At 41.3% G+C, this 14,674-nt stretch overlaps 1 protein-coding gene across 4 annotated transcripts in view; it reads left to right on the top strand.

Annotated features, from left to right (window-relative positions):
- SCUBE1 (signal peptide, CUB domain and EGF like domain containing 1) overlaps positions 1–13,940 on the top strand; it is a 441,848-nt gene extending 427,908 nt beyond the window's left edge. For 3 of the 4 annotated variants that reach the window (XM_055000435.1, XM_055000434.1, XM_055000432.1), the window contains 5 exons: positions 2,045–2,206; positions 3,865–4,062; positions 11,303–11,455; positions 12,180–12,259; positions 12,530–13,940. In XM_055000435.1, the coding sequence (XP_054856410.1) occupies positions 2,045–2,206; positions 3,865–4,062; positions 11,303–11,455; positions 12,180–12,259; positions 12,530–12,682 (746 nt within the window). In that variant the 3' untranslated portion in view covers positions 12,683–13,940. The remainder of the gene's footprint in view (positions 1–2,044; positions 2,207–3,864; positions 4,063–11,302; positions 11,456–12,179; positions 12,260–12,529) is intronic. The other variant, XM_055000433.1, reaches the window with a different exon arrangement.
- Positions 13,941–14,674: the final 734 nt, after the last annotated feature.

The following is a 14,674-nucleotide window of genomic DNA, read 5'->3' as shown; positions in this document are numbered from 1 at the left end:
CGATAGCACTGGATTTTGAAGAAACCTGAGGTGATACTTATTTGAGATTTATTTAAAACTTTATATGCCCTTTTTCTTGTGCGCAAGCAATTTTACAACAACTGCTCAAATAAACAATAAATTATTTTAAAAATTCATAATTTAAATACTCAGCTCCTTAGTCAACAACCCAGTTCCTGGACAGCTAAAAAAATAACTACAACAATGAAAATAAGAATGATAATCAATTGTTATATGTATATATTTAGCAATTGATTATCCTGATTTTTATCTATATCTATATCTATATCTATATCTATATCTATATCTATATCTATATCTATATCTATATCTATATCTATATCTATATCTATATCTATATCTATATATTTATTGTGTGTGTGTGTGTGTGTGTGTACATCCTAAGAAGCAAGGAATAAAAAAATGCAAACCACAAGAAAAAAACCCACCGTCTAAAGCCAAAGACCCCAGACCAAAAGGGTACGGGAGAAAACAACTCATCTAAAAGCCTAAAGGAAGAAAAACATCTTTACCCAGAACCAGAAAGACTGTCTGTTTGGCACGCTGTGCGCTTCCAAGCAGATAAAAACGGGAAGTGGGAGGAGATGAATCCAGGCCTCAGGCCATGAATGCCAAAGACAGGAAAATACAGAAAATGCACATCCTGTTCTGAAACTTTTTATGATATTCAAGTTTCTAGTTTGCACTTTGAATGGAGCCCTGAACAGGGAGAAACCGATGGAGTTATTCTGACACCGACACCAGTGAACTGAGGTCTCTGTAGCTGGAAGCAGTGAACGATGTGATTGTGACATTCTGTAGCAGCTGCAGTTTGTAACTTGGTATTAAGTAGATGCCTTAGATGGTATCTTGCATTTGTGGGTAAAAAATATAAGGACTTGTGGTGGACTACAAGTTACCGCCTATGGCTGAGAGGAAGAGGAGCAGGAAGGGACGCGCAGCTAAATAACAACACACACACACCGGCTGGGTAAAAAATGGCCACAACTTTATTAACATGACAAAGCAACAGGAGTATTGGCGCAGCATGTGGATCGGATCCTCTGAACTGCATCGGCTGACCCGCCTGCCAGCCGATGACCCCCCGCCCCCCCCAGACACCGGCTGAGGGGGGGGAACCAAGGAGTGGCATTGTAAAGGGGGGGAGGTCACCTGGTGTACACCCTTGGTGATCCCCCTGCCACCTGGGAGGGAGAATGCCCCGGCAGCCCCCGAGCTGGGCGTGCCTTCATAATTCCCTCCCAAGATTCCTTATGGGAATCCCCTCCCTGGGGAGCCTGCGACTGAGGGCCCGGCTCCCCAACAAATGGGATCCGACCCAATGCCCAACCGCCTAAAAGCTGTGACAATAAACAATCAAAAGAACAGGGAGAGGAGGATGGGTGTCCGCTTTCCGAAGACGAAGTGGGCGGGAGCAGGTCCAGCGGCCAGCTAAATACCCAGCCGCCGGACCTTGGAGGAGACCGCCGCAGGAGCCCCCCATGGCCAGCCCCGCCCACCGTCGGTTTGACTCCGGGCCGCCGCGATTGGCTGGCCCGAAGTTTGAACCGATTGGTCGCTGGCTCACCCGGGGCATGCCGGGCGAGTCAGCAAGCAATGCAGCCGGCGCGATCCCCGCTCCTCCGTCCGCCGGCGGCAACGGGTGGCACAGGTAAGTCTGGGCCCCCCATTTGTAAGAAACACACAGGGCTTTCAGGAGTTCACAGACACATGCAAGTCAGGAAATACAGCACCTTTCAGGCTTGGCACTTTTACCCTGACCATTTCCCTGCTTCTGCCAGCTGCAACTGGAGAAACGGCCCGGAGGCAAGTGCAAAGAATAATAAGTTGAGTTTAGGATGTGAAGCAAATATTACAGTAATCATGACAAGGGAGCAGGGGTCACTCAAAACGGGACGGCTCTTTTCCACAGTAGCGCCCTGTATTTCATATAACACGTAACTGCTAATTTTTACTCCATTCTTTGTGGTTTCATCTTTAATGTATTGAAAAACGGGAAATAACATGACTTCCCACCACACAGTTCATTGTTCTCCTGGCCACCACTACGATTCTACGACCCACAGATGTATCCGGTGCCCTGTCGGAGCCTACCAACCCGAATTCGGGCAGAACTACTGCCTCACCTGCCCTGGGAACACCAGTACTGACTTTGATGGCTCTACTAATGTTACACACTGTAAAAGTAAGTTATACTCCTATGTTTTTGTCCTTCAAAAAATAGAACCCCTAAACTGATAAAACTGAAACCTGGTCACACAGTCATAGACCATCTGGAAGACAAAGTTTTATTGACTGTGTAACTAGATATTGTTTACAGCTGTTGGTCTGAATAGAAACACCAAAAAGCAAAAAACACAATCCATGCCTGTCAGAAAATCTATCGGTTTTCATGAGGAAGTCTTACTAACATCATGACCTGAAAAATCTGCTTAAAATCCGCTTTTTCAAAATTGCCAATTTCATGGGTTCGTAATGCGGTCCGTGCCCATCTCTACCTGTTAGCCTCACCATTGGATCGTGTGCTGTAGGCTATGCCAACACGCCTAACAGTGCAGGTTGAAGAACTATAATGGGAGGCAAGCTATCAGAGAGTTTGTTCACCTAATTGATCTTCTAGGGGAAACGTAGTAAAATTCTGAAGAAAACAAACATTCCCTAAAACATAAATTGGAATCTACGTCTTTAAGAGGGTTGAATGCTGTGCATGGTCAGTCTCTGTGGTGGTGGATAGATATTCTCAGCGGAACCTTTTACATGACCATATAAAACTAGTATCAGGGGTGTGGGTGCTTCTCTTTGTTTATGTGTGTCAAGTGTCTGGTGCCCCTTGTCATGTCCAAACTCCGTCCCGCCTGTGAGATTGGGGGGGAGGGGGCTTGGAAGTTAGCCATGCTTTGGAACCTCTAACTGCTTCATATAACCGTTATTCCTGGCAAAGATGGCAGCTTACTTGAGCATTGCTTGGCAGATCCTTACAGTATGTACATATACAGTCTTGTCACTTGATTAAGTGATCATAGTTAATTACTTGTATAAGCAATGACTAAAATACATGCAAATAGAATAGTAGTTCAGGAGAAGCATTTTCTGTGTTTTCAGATAATCCCTCTGTAAAGTTTCCGCAAGCGCAGTCTTACAAGAGGCATTCTGTCTTGTGTGTGAGTGCCGAGTCATGCCTTTTCTAAGAGTGTGCCTGAAACACAAGAATATTGTAAGTAATTGTACTAAAAATTACAGGAGTTATGCTGACTGTTCCAGGGCAAACATTTCTAGCACTTTCAGGATAGCTTTTCTCAGTTGTTCCAGTCTGCTGCTCTTTGCAGCCCTGAGCAGACATGTTTAATTTTCAAACAGGTCTTGCTGTGTTTTGGAATGAAAACACTTTCTGTCCCTCAATATATGGAGATGACATGACGATGCCGCTGAGGGCGTCGGCCGGGGGGTGGGGCGGGGCTGGGGGGGGGGCTCTTTCCGGAACATCATTGCCAGGCAGCAGGAAGGGAAAGAGAGAGATGGAAGGAAATTTCTCTCTTCCCAGTTAGGCTTAGTCCTAAAGATAATTAATATTATTTTATAATGTGCTGCCTTATTATCAGGGATAACTGTTCAAGCAATCAAAAGTTTTTAAATAGATTGTTTTGATGGATTAATCAACTGTAAAAATGTAAGGCACCCAGAGAAGTTATTGTGATTGTTATTATTTATAATAATTTTTAAAGATCAGTGCACTTAATTCTACTCATTCTGAGCACAACCGTCCTTTCAAAGAGAGGCCTGAAAAACCAGCAGAGCAGCCCAGCTGCCCCCAGAACTGACCCTCTTCTCTTTTCTCCTTCATAGATCAGCAGTGTGGAGGGGAACTTGGAGACTACACAGGTTACGTTGAGTCTCCCAACTACCCTGGGGATTATCCAGCCAATGTTGAATGTACTTGGAACATCAGCCCACCACCCAAGAGGCGGATTCTCATTGTGGTTCCTGAGATATTTCTTCCCATTGAAGATGAATGTGGTGACGTCTTAGTAATGAGGAAAAGCGGTGAGTCGGTGTAATGTCCCCAGAAACCAGACCAGCGCCCAAGGAGAATGTGGATCCATAACGGACGCGACCCAGGAATGGACTCGACCCATTTCAGTGCCCCAGCAGGCCACTCCTAGCCCATGAAGAGGCTGGGTATTTGGGGCTGCAAGGGGAAGGAGAGCCAGTGGTGCAATGCCAGCTCAGCCTCTGATGCACGCAGGAGATGGGAATGTGCAATGGAGGAGCTTGACTGAGGCTGAGCTGCTCTCCCAGTGATGTGTTGAATGGCTGCTGCTAAGCATTCCCCAGAACCTCTTTCTGCCATGCGGCCGTTTCTTAGCTCTCCCCAGTTATCATTACCATGGTCATCTGTAGCCTCCAACCCTGTAGGAGACCTGGTGTGACCATTCTCCAACTTAATTTCCACCCTCCCCCAAATAATCTCATTTGGATCCCAAACAAGCAGATAGAGATGCTTATTTCTCAGCTGAGGAACTGGAATAGACATTGCTCCAAAACAAAGCAAATCTATGGTGTATGCATATATCTTTGAGACTGGCAGCAGATAGAACTAAATTGCCACAGGCTCAATTTAGCTCTGTAATATTTGGTCCTAATTTTTCCAGTGGCTTTGGCATCCCTTTGTTTTCTTCATAGTCTCTGTCAGTACCACATATGGGTTTTGCACCTGCACCAGAGCAACATCAGAGTAGTCCAGAGCTCCAGCCAAACAGCTGGCACTCAGGAGTTCTGGGGGCTCAGCCCAAGACCTGGAGCCTCGTTCTCTGTGTTGTCGGAGCTGCTTGACTTCAGGGTCAGCAGCTCTCTCAAGGCGGTCAGCAAGGGAAGCATGGAGTCGGGTGACGCACATCAGCAGCTTGAGGCGCACCTACCTGTGGGAATGGCAGGGATCAGTTGACTAGAAGGTCCAATAAGAGCTGAACTGGAACTATGACGCTGCCGCCTCCAGGGTCAGCCCTTCGGTCTGAGCAAGGTGTTGGCAATGTTAAGACTATGCTGGTCCTTTGGAGCCTTTTTGGGTTGCTGCCCCTGCTAAGGCCACCCCAGCCCCAAGCAAGGGGGCTTGCCATACACAAGGCAGGCCGTCTCTGCAAGCTGGTGAATGAAGTCCTACATGGGGCTGGTGGGAGCAGCCATCGTGAGTCAATTGTCTAAGCCCAGCAGCCGCCACTACTGCAAGTCAACTGCCCAAGCCCCACATCAGGTCTAGTGGGGCTCTTCTCAGAGGTGGAGGCTCCGTAGCCCACCAGCACTGCCATCACAATGGGCCAATGTGTGGCTATCTTCTATTGGGAAATATGTTGGGAAAGAGGGGGCGTCACTGCTGTTGAGGGAAAGTGAGATGAGCAGAGAATGGAAGCCAAGTGAGGTGGCTCTGGAGATGGGCAAAAAGGGAAGAAGGAATGGATGCCCAGAATCCTTCAGCTTAGAGTAGCAGCTGCTGGTTCTCTAATGCCTCTTCGCTCTCCCCCCCCCCGCCACATGGAGCAGCACCACTGAGGCAACAGGTGGGCTCAGGATCCACTACTTGGAGGAACCACTTCAGCAGCTGGCACTGCTGAGAGAACTCCTAGCCCTACTGAAGACAGGTAACCCTATCTGAGGGTGTTGCCTCTCTAGGGCTGTTTTTGCCTCCCAGTGCACCCCTAGGATGCATTATGGATTCCTGACTATGACACACCCTATGGATTTTTTTGCCTGTCTCTGAACCTTACCTTGGCTTTTCGCTCCTCTATAGAACCTGGCTTACAATCCACCTCCATGTCTGACAAACCTGCCGCAAAGAAGAAGTTTGCCTCTCCAGTTATGGCCCCAGGGGAGGGGAGGTGTGAGCTCATTTTGGATGACAAACCTCTATTTGGTTTGTCTTTCAGTGCAATTCAAAGGCAAGAGGTAGAGGGACTGATGAATCACCTCAAAATGAATATTATACCTTGAATTATATATGTTATGCGTGCAGTCCCTTTTTGTATACCTTGTAGATACCTTCATAAAATTAATACTTTGTTTCAGAAATTTATGTGGGGTTCAACACACCCAAGATTTCTTTAAAGAGGAAGAAACTTTCAATAAATGAGGACGCGGTCTTCTGAACCTTAGTGCTTATCCATCAGGCATATTTGTTAGCGTGTACAAATTATGGGATCCCGCCCCTCAATTGGAGCATCCATCGTGGGTTCTTTTGGAGGCCTCTTTTTTGGAACCACTTTTTAAGTGCATTACAGTCTACTTATGTTAAAATGAATTTTGTTCCTCCAACAATTTCTGCAGCTAGAGAAGTATGGCATATAATATCACAACTGTTCTCACAAGCTAAACTAACATTATGGTCAAATGCAGACTTAAAAAATGGGAATAAATCTTTATTATGGAAGGCTTGGACATATAAGGGAATTTTTACTTTAGATCAATTGATAGGTTACGATGATGAGTTCTTGTCATTTTTTCAACTGAGGTCTAAATATGATTTGCCAACTTTTACTGAATGACAACCAAAGCAACAATCCCCACAACAACACTTTACCAACTATTACTCAATGTTCTTCACACAAGTGCAAATGCAACAGTGTAACTGTTTATGATTATCGTACAAAAGCCCCTAGTATCGGGCAAAGAAACCTCGATACAATGGTTCAATGTTTGCAGATTTACAGAACAGAGTACATAACGTAATATACATAAACATATAGGAGGTTATGCACGAATAACAATCTTCTGTTATATCCCAATTCCTTGGGGAAAACAATATATATTCCCAATTCCTTGGGGAAAACAATATATATACAGTTCTTTCTTAGTAGGGTGACCACTGTAAATTAATCCATGTAAGGCTTGTCTTCAGCCCTCTGTAAATTAATCCATGTAAGGCTTGTCTTCAGCCCAACGATGAGTTTCAAAAACCGAAGAACTTGTAACTTGGGGAATCCCGTAGAAATTGACTCGGGTAAATCCCCCTCCAAAATTTCCCAACAGGACTCCGGATACTCTCCTGTTTCGGCACACGTCTTTTTCATGGGAAATTTATGTTCTTCTGTAAAATAAAGATCAATATATACAATACCACCAAGATTATCTCTAAAGTATATGTTACATCCCCCTACAAAATTCCACTCACTTATACACAGCACATCAATTTCACGACCACTTTTCTCACTTGGTCTTAAGCTGGTGTGGAACAACCCCAAGGGCGTATACTTAAAAGGGCAGTCGTTTCTCTCATTAGTCAGGAACTAAATATACTTAAAGGTACAGGTTCCCTTCATGCACTTGAAGGAAAGAAACACTTCACAAAAAGCATGAGTAGTCTATCGAGGCATTCAGACCCTCATTCCCAGTACTGTCCAGTGGCAGCCAGGTCACAAATGTTACAATTCCCGCATCGGAAATGCCCCCTAGGGCATTGTAACATTTGTGACCTGGCTGCCACGGGACCTGTCTTTAAAGTTGCTTTGTCTGATAGGATAGTTCACCTGGATCACTTCTCGACCTGTAGTACTGTGGGGGTGGTTTCTATTATTGATTGTAGTTGACCCAGGATTTACATAGGGAGCACGAATAGGTCAGTCAAGGTTCAGATCCAGGAGCATATTTCTAGGACAAGAAATAGGTGTCTAGAGGCTCCACTCATGCAGCACTTTTTGGATTGACATACTAATGAGAGACAATTCAGATTCTCAGTGCTGCAAGTTGTTCAGGTGGTTCGGTCCAAGGACTTTAATAAAGAATTACTCAGGAAGGAGGCGTTCTGGATTTTTGAACTGGACAGTACTGGGAATGAGGGTCTGAATGCCTCGATAGACTACTCATGCTTTTTGTGAAGTGTTTCTTTCCTTCAAGTGCATGAAGGGAACCTGTACCTTTAAGTATATTTAGTTCCTGACTAATGAGAGAAACGACTGCCCTTTTAAGTATACGCCCTTGGGGTTGTTCCACACCAGCTTAAGACCAAGTGAGAAAAGTGGTCGTGAAATTGATGTGCTGTGTATTAGTGAGTGGAATTTTGTAGGGGGATGTAACATATACTTTAGAGATAATCTTGGTGGTATTGTATATATTGATCTTTATTTTACAGAAGAACATAAATTTCCCGTGAAAAAGACGTGTGCCGAAACAGGAGAGTATCCGGAGTCCTGTTGGGAAATTTTGGAGGGGGATTTACCCGAGTCAATTTCTACGGGATTCCCCAAGTTACAAGTTCTTCGGTTTTTGAAACTTATCGTTGGGCTGAAGACAAGCCTTACATGGATTAATTTACAGTGGTCACCCTACTAAGAAAGAACTGTATATATATTGTTTTCCCCAAGGAATTGGGAATATATATTGTTTCCCCCAAGGAATTGGGATATAACAGAAGATTGTTATTCGTGCATAACCTCCTATATGTTTATGTATATTACGTTATGTACTCTGTTCTGTAAATTTGCAAACATTGAAACATTGTATCGAGGTTTCTTTGCCCGATACTAGGGGCTTTTGTACGATAATCATAAACAGTTACACGGTTGCATTTGCACTTGTGTGAAGAACATTGAGTAATAGTAGGTAAAGTGTTGTTGTGGGCGATTGTTGCTTTGGTTGTCATTCTCTACCTGTAACTGCCCTCTGTATTGCTGACTTTTACTGAATGGCAATATTTATATTTGCAACATTTGTGCTTTGAGTGCTTCAGAATCTCCCCCACTTTTGGAGATTCTTATTTAATCAATACAGAAAGTAAAATCTACAATATTTGTATATAGATATTTGAATTCGGTTAATAAATATGATACACAGAGCCTTAGAGATGAATGGAATAATGATCTGGAGCGTCCAGTTTTGCTAAAGCAATAGGGTACGGTTTCAAGTCATGTACCTGCTGCTGCTATGGATCTTAAGTTGCATCTTATTCAGCAAAAATTATGTTTAGGGTATATTGGACACCACAGCATCTCTTTACTAAAGACTTAAGCACAGTGTCTAACTACTGGTGGTGTAATTCACAAAATGCATCTCTTGAGCATATTCTCTGGACATGTTTAGTCATTCAGCCCTTTGGGGAGGAAGTTATTAGTTATATTAATATTGTGTTAAGAAATTTGCTTATTTTTGAGGATGTTCATGCACTGTTAAACTACTTGCCTGTCTCTTGGAATCTAACCGATAGTCACTGGAAATTGACCCTCTGTGCCCTTACTGTTGCTAAAAGATTTATACTTCAGCCTTGGAAAGACAAAAGCCCACCTTTGGTAAATCATTGGATTGAATAGCTTATAAACTTAATATCATTTGAACGTATCACATATAGAAGGCAATTGCGTATGGACTTATTTTTAGATATTTGCAAGTCTTTTATAGCTATTATGGTATAAATTTGCCAGCAATGTTTTTGTAACATTCTATATAGACAAAAGGCAGTCCTGGACCCCAAGATGGAAACAACTACAGGAGAAACTCCTTCAAGGACAAAACAATAGTAAACTCTCCAACAATCATATATATTTAAAATGTAAGTGCTCACGGTGAAAATATCACTCTCAATAAATATATCATAAATAACACCAATATCATGAGGCATTATATAAAAATGCAGTTCCACAATACATAAATACCAACTATCACAATAAATCACATATCCAGTGATTCTGAGATGCGCTTAAGGTAAGTATAATAATCAAGTCCATACAATAATATTATTCTTTGTTCTTGTTTTACAGATGCAATCCTGCAACCCATGAACGATGTGGCAGTTTGTACATCCAGTGTAGCAGTTGCCTTGTGAAATCAGAAAGCTAGCGGCCAACGAGCCAGCCAGCTTGTACTCGGCCTGTTTCAATGTGCTTCCTCAGGAGCCACAGAAAATACTTACAAAATAACATTACAAAAGAGCATATTTTCAATCAAACTCTATGCCTAAGAACAATAAAGTATCAATGAAATCCTGAGTTGTTAAACTGACTCTATTGTGGACTCATTCACTGCTTAACCATGTTGGTAAAAGGCTGATAGTCAAAATCCGTACCAATATGCCCATTTCCTCAGTATTTAAAGGGAACGCTCGTTACCGCTCTCTTGAAACTTAAAGGGGGAAACGCCCACTCATAAAAAGCATGTAAAATCTATCTCGTCATCACTGAGTCCTCGTGGGCTTAGACAATCTAAAAATCTATTGGGCTTCTAGCTTCAGTAGTTCTTTGAAGATTATTAGAACATCTAGACTTAACTACCAGAAGGACAGAGGCTCTGAGGGAGTGGATTCTTAGATCAGGCTGAGTAACGGGCTGTGAGAGTTGGTATTTACGCATTGGGGAACTGAATTTTTATATAATTAATATCTCATGATTTTGGTGTTATTTATGATATATTTATTGAGAGCAATATTTTCACCTTGAGCACTTGCACTTTATATATGATTGTTGGAGAGTTTATTACTTTTGTTTTGTCCTTGGAGGAGTTTCTCCTGTAGTTGTTTCCAATAGTGTTTTTGTAGCCATCGCTGTTCTCTTTTTTCTCTTTTTTTTCTTCTGTTCTCTTTTCTTCTGTTTTTTTAATTCTTTTTCACATTAATAAAATAATAGGTTTTTTAAAGATCCCCACCTAATTCAATGAAACTAGCTTGAGGTGCTCATTTCTACCCACCTTGGGACCTGCAGGGTAAGGCAACGTTCTCCTTTTTTATTAACAATAAATTCACTCGACCTGAGCCTTAAACCAAACAGTACAAAAGTTACACAATCACAGGTCAAAGCTCTCCTTCAAGAGAAGGAAGTTAAGTGCTGATTCTCTGACTAGAGCTCTGGATTATTCCGAAGCTGTTCTGTACAGGCACAGAGCCTGTGTGATGGCAGTGATGATGACCAGTCAAGTAACACCAGTTCCAGGAAAGTAACGTGTCTTCCTCATCAGTTATTAATTGCAGGGTGGCTGGTTGTGGATTAGAGATCTGGTCTCTGACTGGAGAGACCTCTTAGGTCAGTGAGAGAGGACCTGCTCTGCACAAAGAAGGCCCCAGCTGTTCTTTTTCCAGTATCTCCTGTTAAAGGATCTTAGCTAGCAGGGCTAGCAAAGACCTTTGTTGATACTTTGAAGAGTGCTGCTCGTCAGAATATGCAGCCCTGGGCTAGTTGGAGTAATAGCCTGAAACAGAAGGCAGCTCTGTACGTTTGTTTACTAAAAATGCTAGGGTTTGAGAGAGCTGATACACAGCATTCCTTGGAAATGAGAAGATAATATTTTTCGTACATTTGTTTTTATATTGTAGCTTCACCCACATCAGTTACCACCTATGAAACATGCCAGACTTACGAGAGACCGATAGCATTCACCTCCCGTTCACGAAAGTTGTGGATTCAGTTCAGATCCAATGAAGGGAACAGCGGCAAAGGATTCCAAGTGCCTTATGTGACTTATGATGGTAACGTTGGCATCCTTTTCTGTCTTTCTGTTATATATGTCCATGCACTAATAATAAATACTCACAAGAAGAAAAATAGTGCTAGGGATAAAAATTCACACAGTGGTATGTACTTGTGTCCTTATTGGTTAGATATGTGGATGACCAAATATTTTCTATTCTTTATTTGATTTTTATTGCACCAGTATCAGTAATCTGTGTATGTGCATGTGTGTATTTCCATATGTATATATATATATGTATCACTATCTGAGAAGTTTCCTACTCTTAGTGTTATTGTTTAACTTTTTAATATTAAGGTTTTTTTAAAAAAATAGGATATTACTTCTGTGTAACACAGAGTGTACTCATGATGATTTTAATATAAAATACTTTATTGTACTTTATTTATCTCAAATTATATATAACAGCCCTTTTCTTCACAGAACAGTTACTCTGGATAAATCTCGTGGACTTTAGTAAGGCCTTGTATAGAGGCAGTGTTTCTTAATCTTTTAGCTATGGTTAAAAATTGAGAGAACCTTCTTTAACTGCTGACTCCCTCCCATAAGAATTAGTCGCTTATCTCTTTTCTGAATACAAACTAGGGGCCATTAGTTTCTCTGGAGGATTATTTATTCATTTAAGGATCAGTAGGAAAGGATACTTGCCAGTCACTTGTTTTCCATGTGGTGATTGAAACTGATTGAACATACTGGAATGTTTCTCCTTGTTTGCTTTTCAGAAGATTATCAACAGTTAATAGAGGACATTGTTCGAGACGGTCGATTATATGCATCGGAAAATCATCAAGAAATTTTAAAAGTTGGTAAACCTCCATAATTCAGCAATGCCAAGCTGCCAACTTTTTAAATTGATTAGATCTAATTGTTTTAGCTATGATGGCTATGAACCAATATGGGATTGGAGAGCTGTCTAAAATTCACGATGGGAGGAGCATGTGCATCATATGGCCAGCTGAAGGGGGTGGGGGGTGGAACCAAATCTCTGTGCTGCTGATCACTATTAAACATGGAGCCACGTACGTGCTCACACTTTCTCTCTATCAATACAAGTCTCTATTTTCTCCTACAGGACAAGAAACTGATTAAAGCGCTTTTTGATGTCTTGGCACATCCACAAAACTATTTCAAGTACACTGCTCAAGAATCAAAGGAAATGTTTCCAAGATCATTTATAAAGTTATTGCGATCAAAAGTTTCTAGATTTCTACGTCCATACAAGTAGTTTTCCTCATGCTTTAAAATTTTTTTATTGTTCTTTGCATTCCTTTCAAATATTGTATGAACTCTGACAGTAGAAAAATTTTGCTAATTTGGAGGCTCTTCTGCGGTCTTTATTTTAAATTGTTATTTTGAAGAATAACTGTAATGTTTGATGATCTAAAGTATGCTGAATGAGATTTTTTTTATATCAGAGAAAAATAATTTTGGATTCCAGAGTTCGTCTAGATTATGATCCAAATTTGTGTCAGCACTAGTTTTTCTTCAGTTTATCATTAGAAAGCATTCATTTTAGAAAATGTATTTTCTTAAACTTCTCTAAGGTAGGAAAGATTTTCTTCTAAGCAAAGAAGAAAGCTATTAATTATGGTCAAAGAAACTACCTGCAAAGAAGAGTGAAGACAGAAGGGAGCGCATAGTATAAATAATGTTTGGATTTTGAATTGCACTTGAATATGTGAGATTTTATGTGGAAAACCTAAATTTCATTGTTTCCCATTGATATTTTTGTGGAGACATTGTTCTAGGCATAAACCAAAAGAAGGGAGGGAGGAATAGGGATAATTATAATAAACATACCTATTTTACTAGGTATTTAATTCTTTTGTTTAATGGTTTAGGCAAGATCTAATTCCATGGTCTAATATTTTATCCATCCTGCTATAACATTATTCAAAATTCTCATAGTTTATAATTCTACAAGTACAATGAGGGAACTATAGACAGTTTTGGTTTTTCTAATAATTGTTAAATAAGATAGAAGAGATTCAAAGAAAAAAAAGAGTAATCAGTTTTCTTGCCTTGGTGAAATATCTTAAAAAGTACAATGTATAAATATACAGGTGTATGATTCTATTTGTGGAAATATTCCTATTATCTCTGTAGTTAATATAAATACCATTCAGCTCATACTGTCTTTTCTAAGACAGAAGCCATGGTCCAGAGCTCTGTTTGTACGGGGTGGGGGAGTAGATCTGTGCTTGCTTTGGGAAACGGGGGTTATCCTCAGAGCTTTTTTCTCCCACAACCAGAAATGTTCTGTTTGCAAACTCACTTCTTCTTTACTGGATTGCTACATCACTTTACAATTGTAACTTCTATTTATCCCACACTTGTAGTAAATTGAAATTGTGTGATAAAAGATTGGTATTTGGGGTGCAAAATGCTGGGGGTTTTGATGGTGATAGAAAATAGATCAAATAATTGTTTTCTTATTTCTATGTGTTTTTGATGTGCTGAGTACAAATTAATTGGTTGGCTCTGAACAATTTCAATTATTAATTTATGGCCACGATGACTATGCTTCTATGTTACTATATATGCATTTCTTGAACATAATGAAGTACTAATATTACACTTCGTTCAAATGTTGTCTGAAAACCCTTTTGAAGAGGAACATTACAGACCTCAGAGCAGAATTTTAAAAAAAAATTATTTATACATTTATTTATGATTTATTTATATAATTTCCTGCTCATTGACTTTAAGTCACTCAGGGTGGTGTGTTGTGGCCTCCTTTCCCTGTTCTGTCCTTACATCAACCTTATGAGATAAGTTAGGCTGAGAGAAACTCAGCCAAGGTCACCAAGGGAGCTATATGACTCAAACAGAAAAGATAAAGATCAGACAAGATCCCTCTGTCCATAAAGTGCAAATAGCAGGTTCCTGTAGCCTCAGTTTGCCATGGTTTTCTGTGGGGAAGAAATAAGGCGTTTAAGCCGTCAACCTCCACTCAGTTTTGCTCTTCAAAACCAGTCATGCCACTTGCATTGCTAGACCCCCTACTGGGGGTGGAGGAGCCCCCTGCCACCACTCACCTGGCCAGCTGGGGAGGGGGGGAAGGTGCGGGGAGGCTGGCCAGAATACATGGCGAAATGGCACGTGTGTACTCTGCAGCGCTTCCAATGACACCAGCAGGACTCAGCCCCAAACAAAATTGCTTCTGGTTTGAACTGGAAGTGATCTTACTGGAAGCCTTGCACAGTGTAACTGAAGA

Source organism: Eublepharis macularius, chromosome 16 (genome assembly GCF_028583425.1).
Source record: "Eublepharis macularius isolate TG4126 chromosome 16, MPM_Emac_v1.0, whole genome shotgun sequence".
NCBI classification, from domain to species: domain Eukaryota; kingdom Metazoa; phylum Chordata; class Lepidosauria; order Squamata; family Eublepharidae; genus Eublepharis; species Eublepharis macularius.
This window is presented reverse-complemented; position numbering and strand designations above follow the sequence as displayed.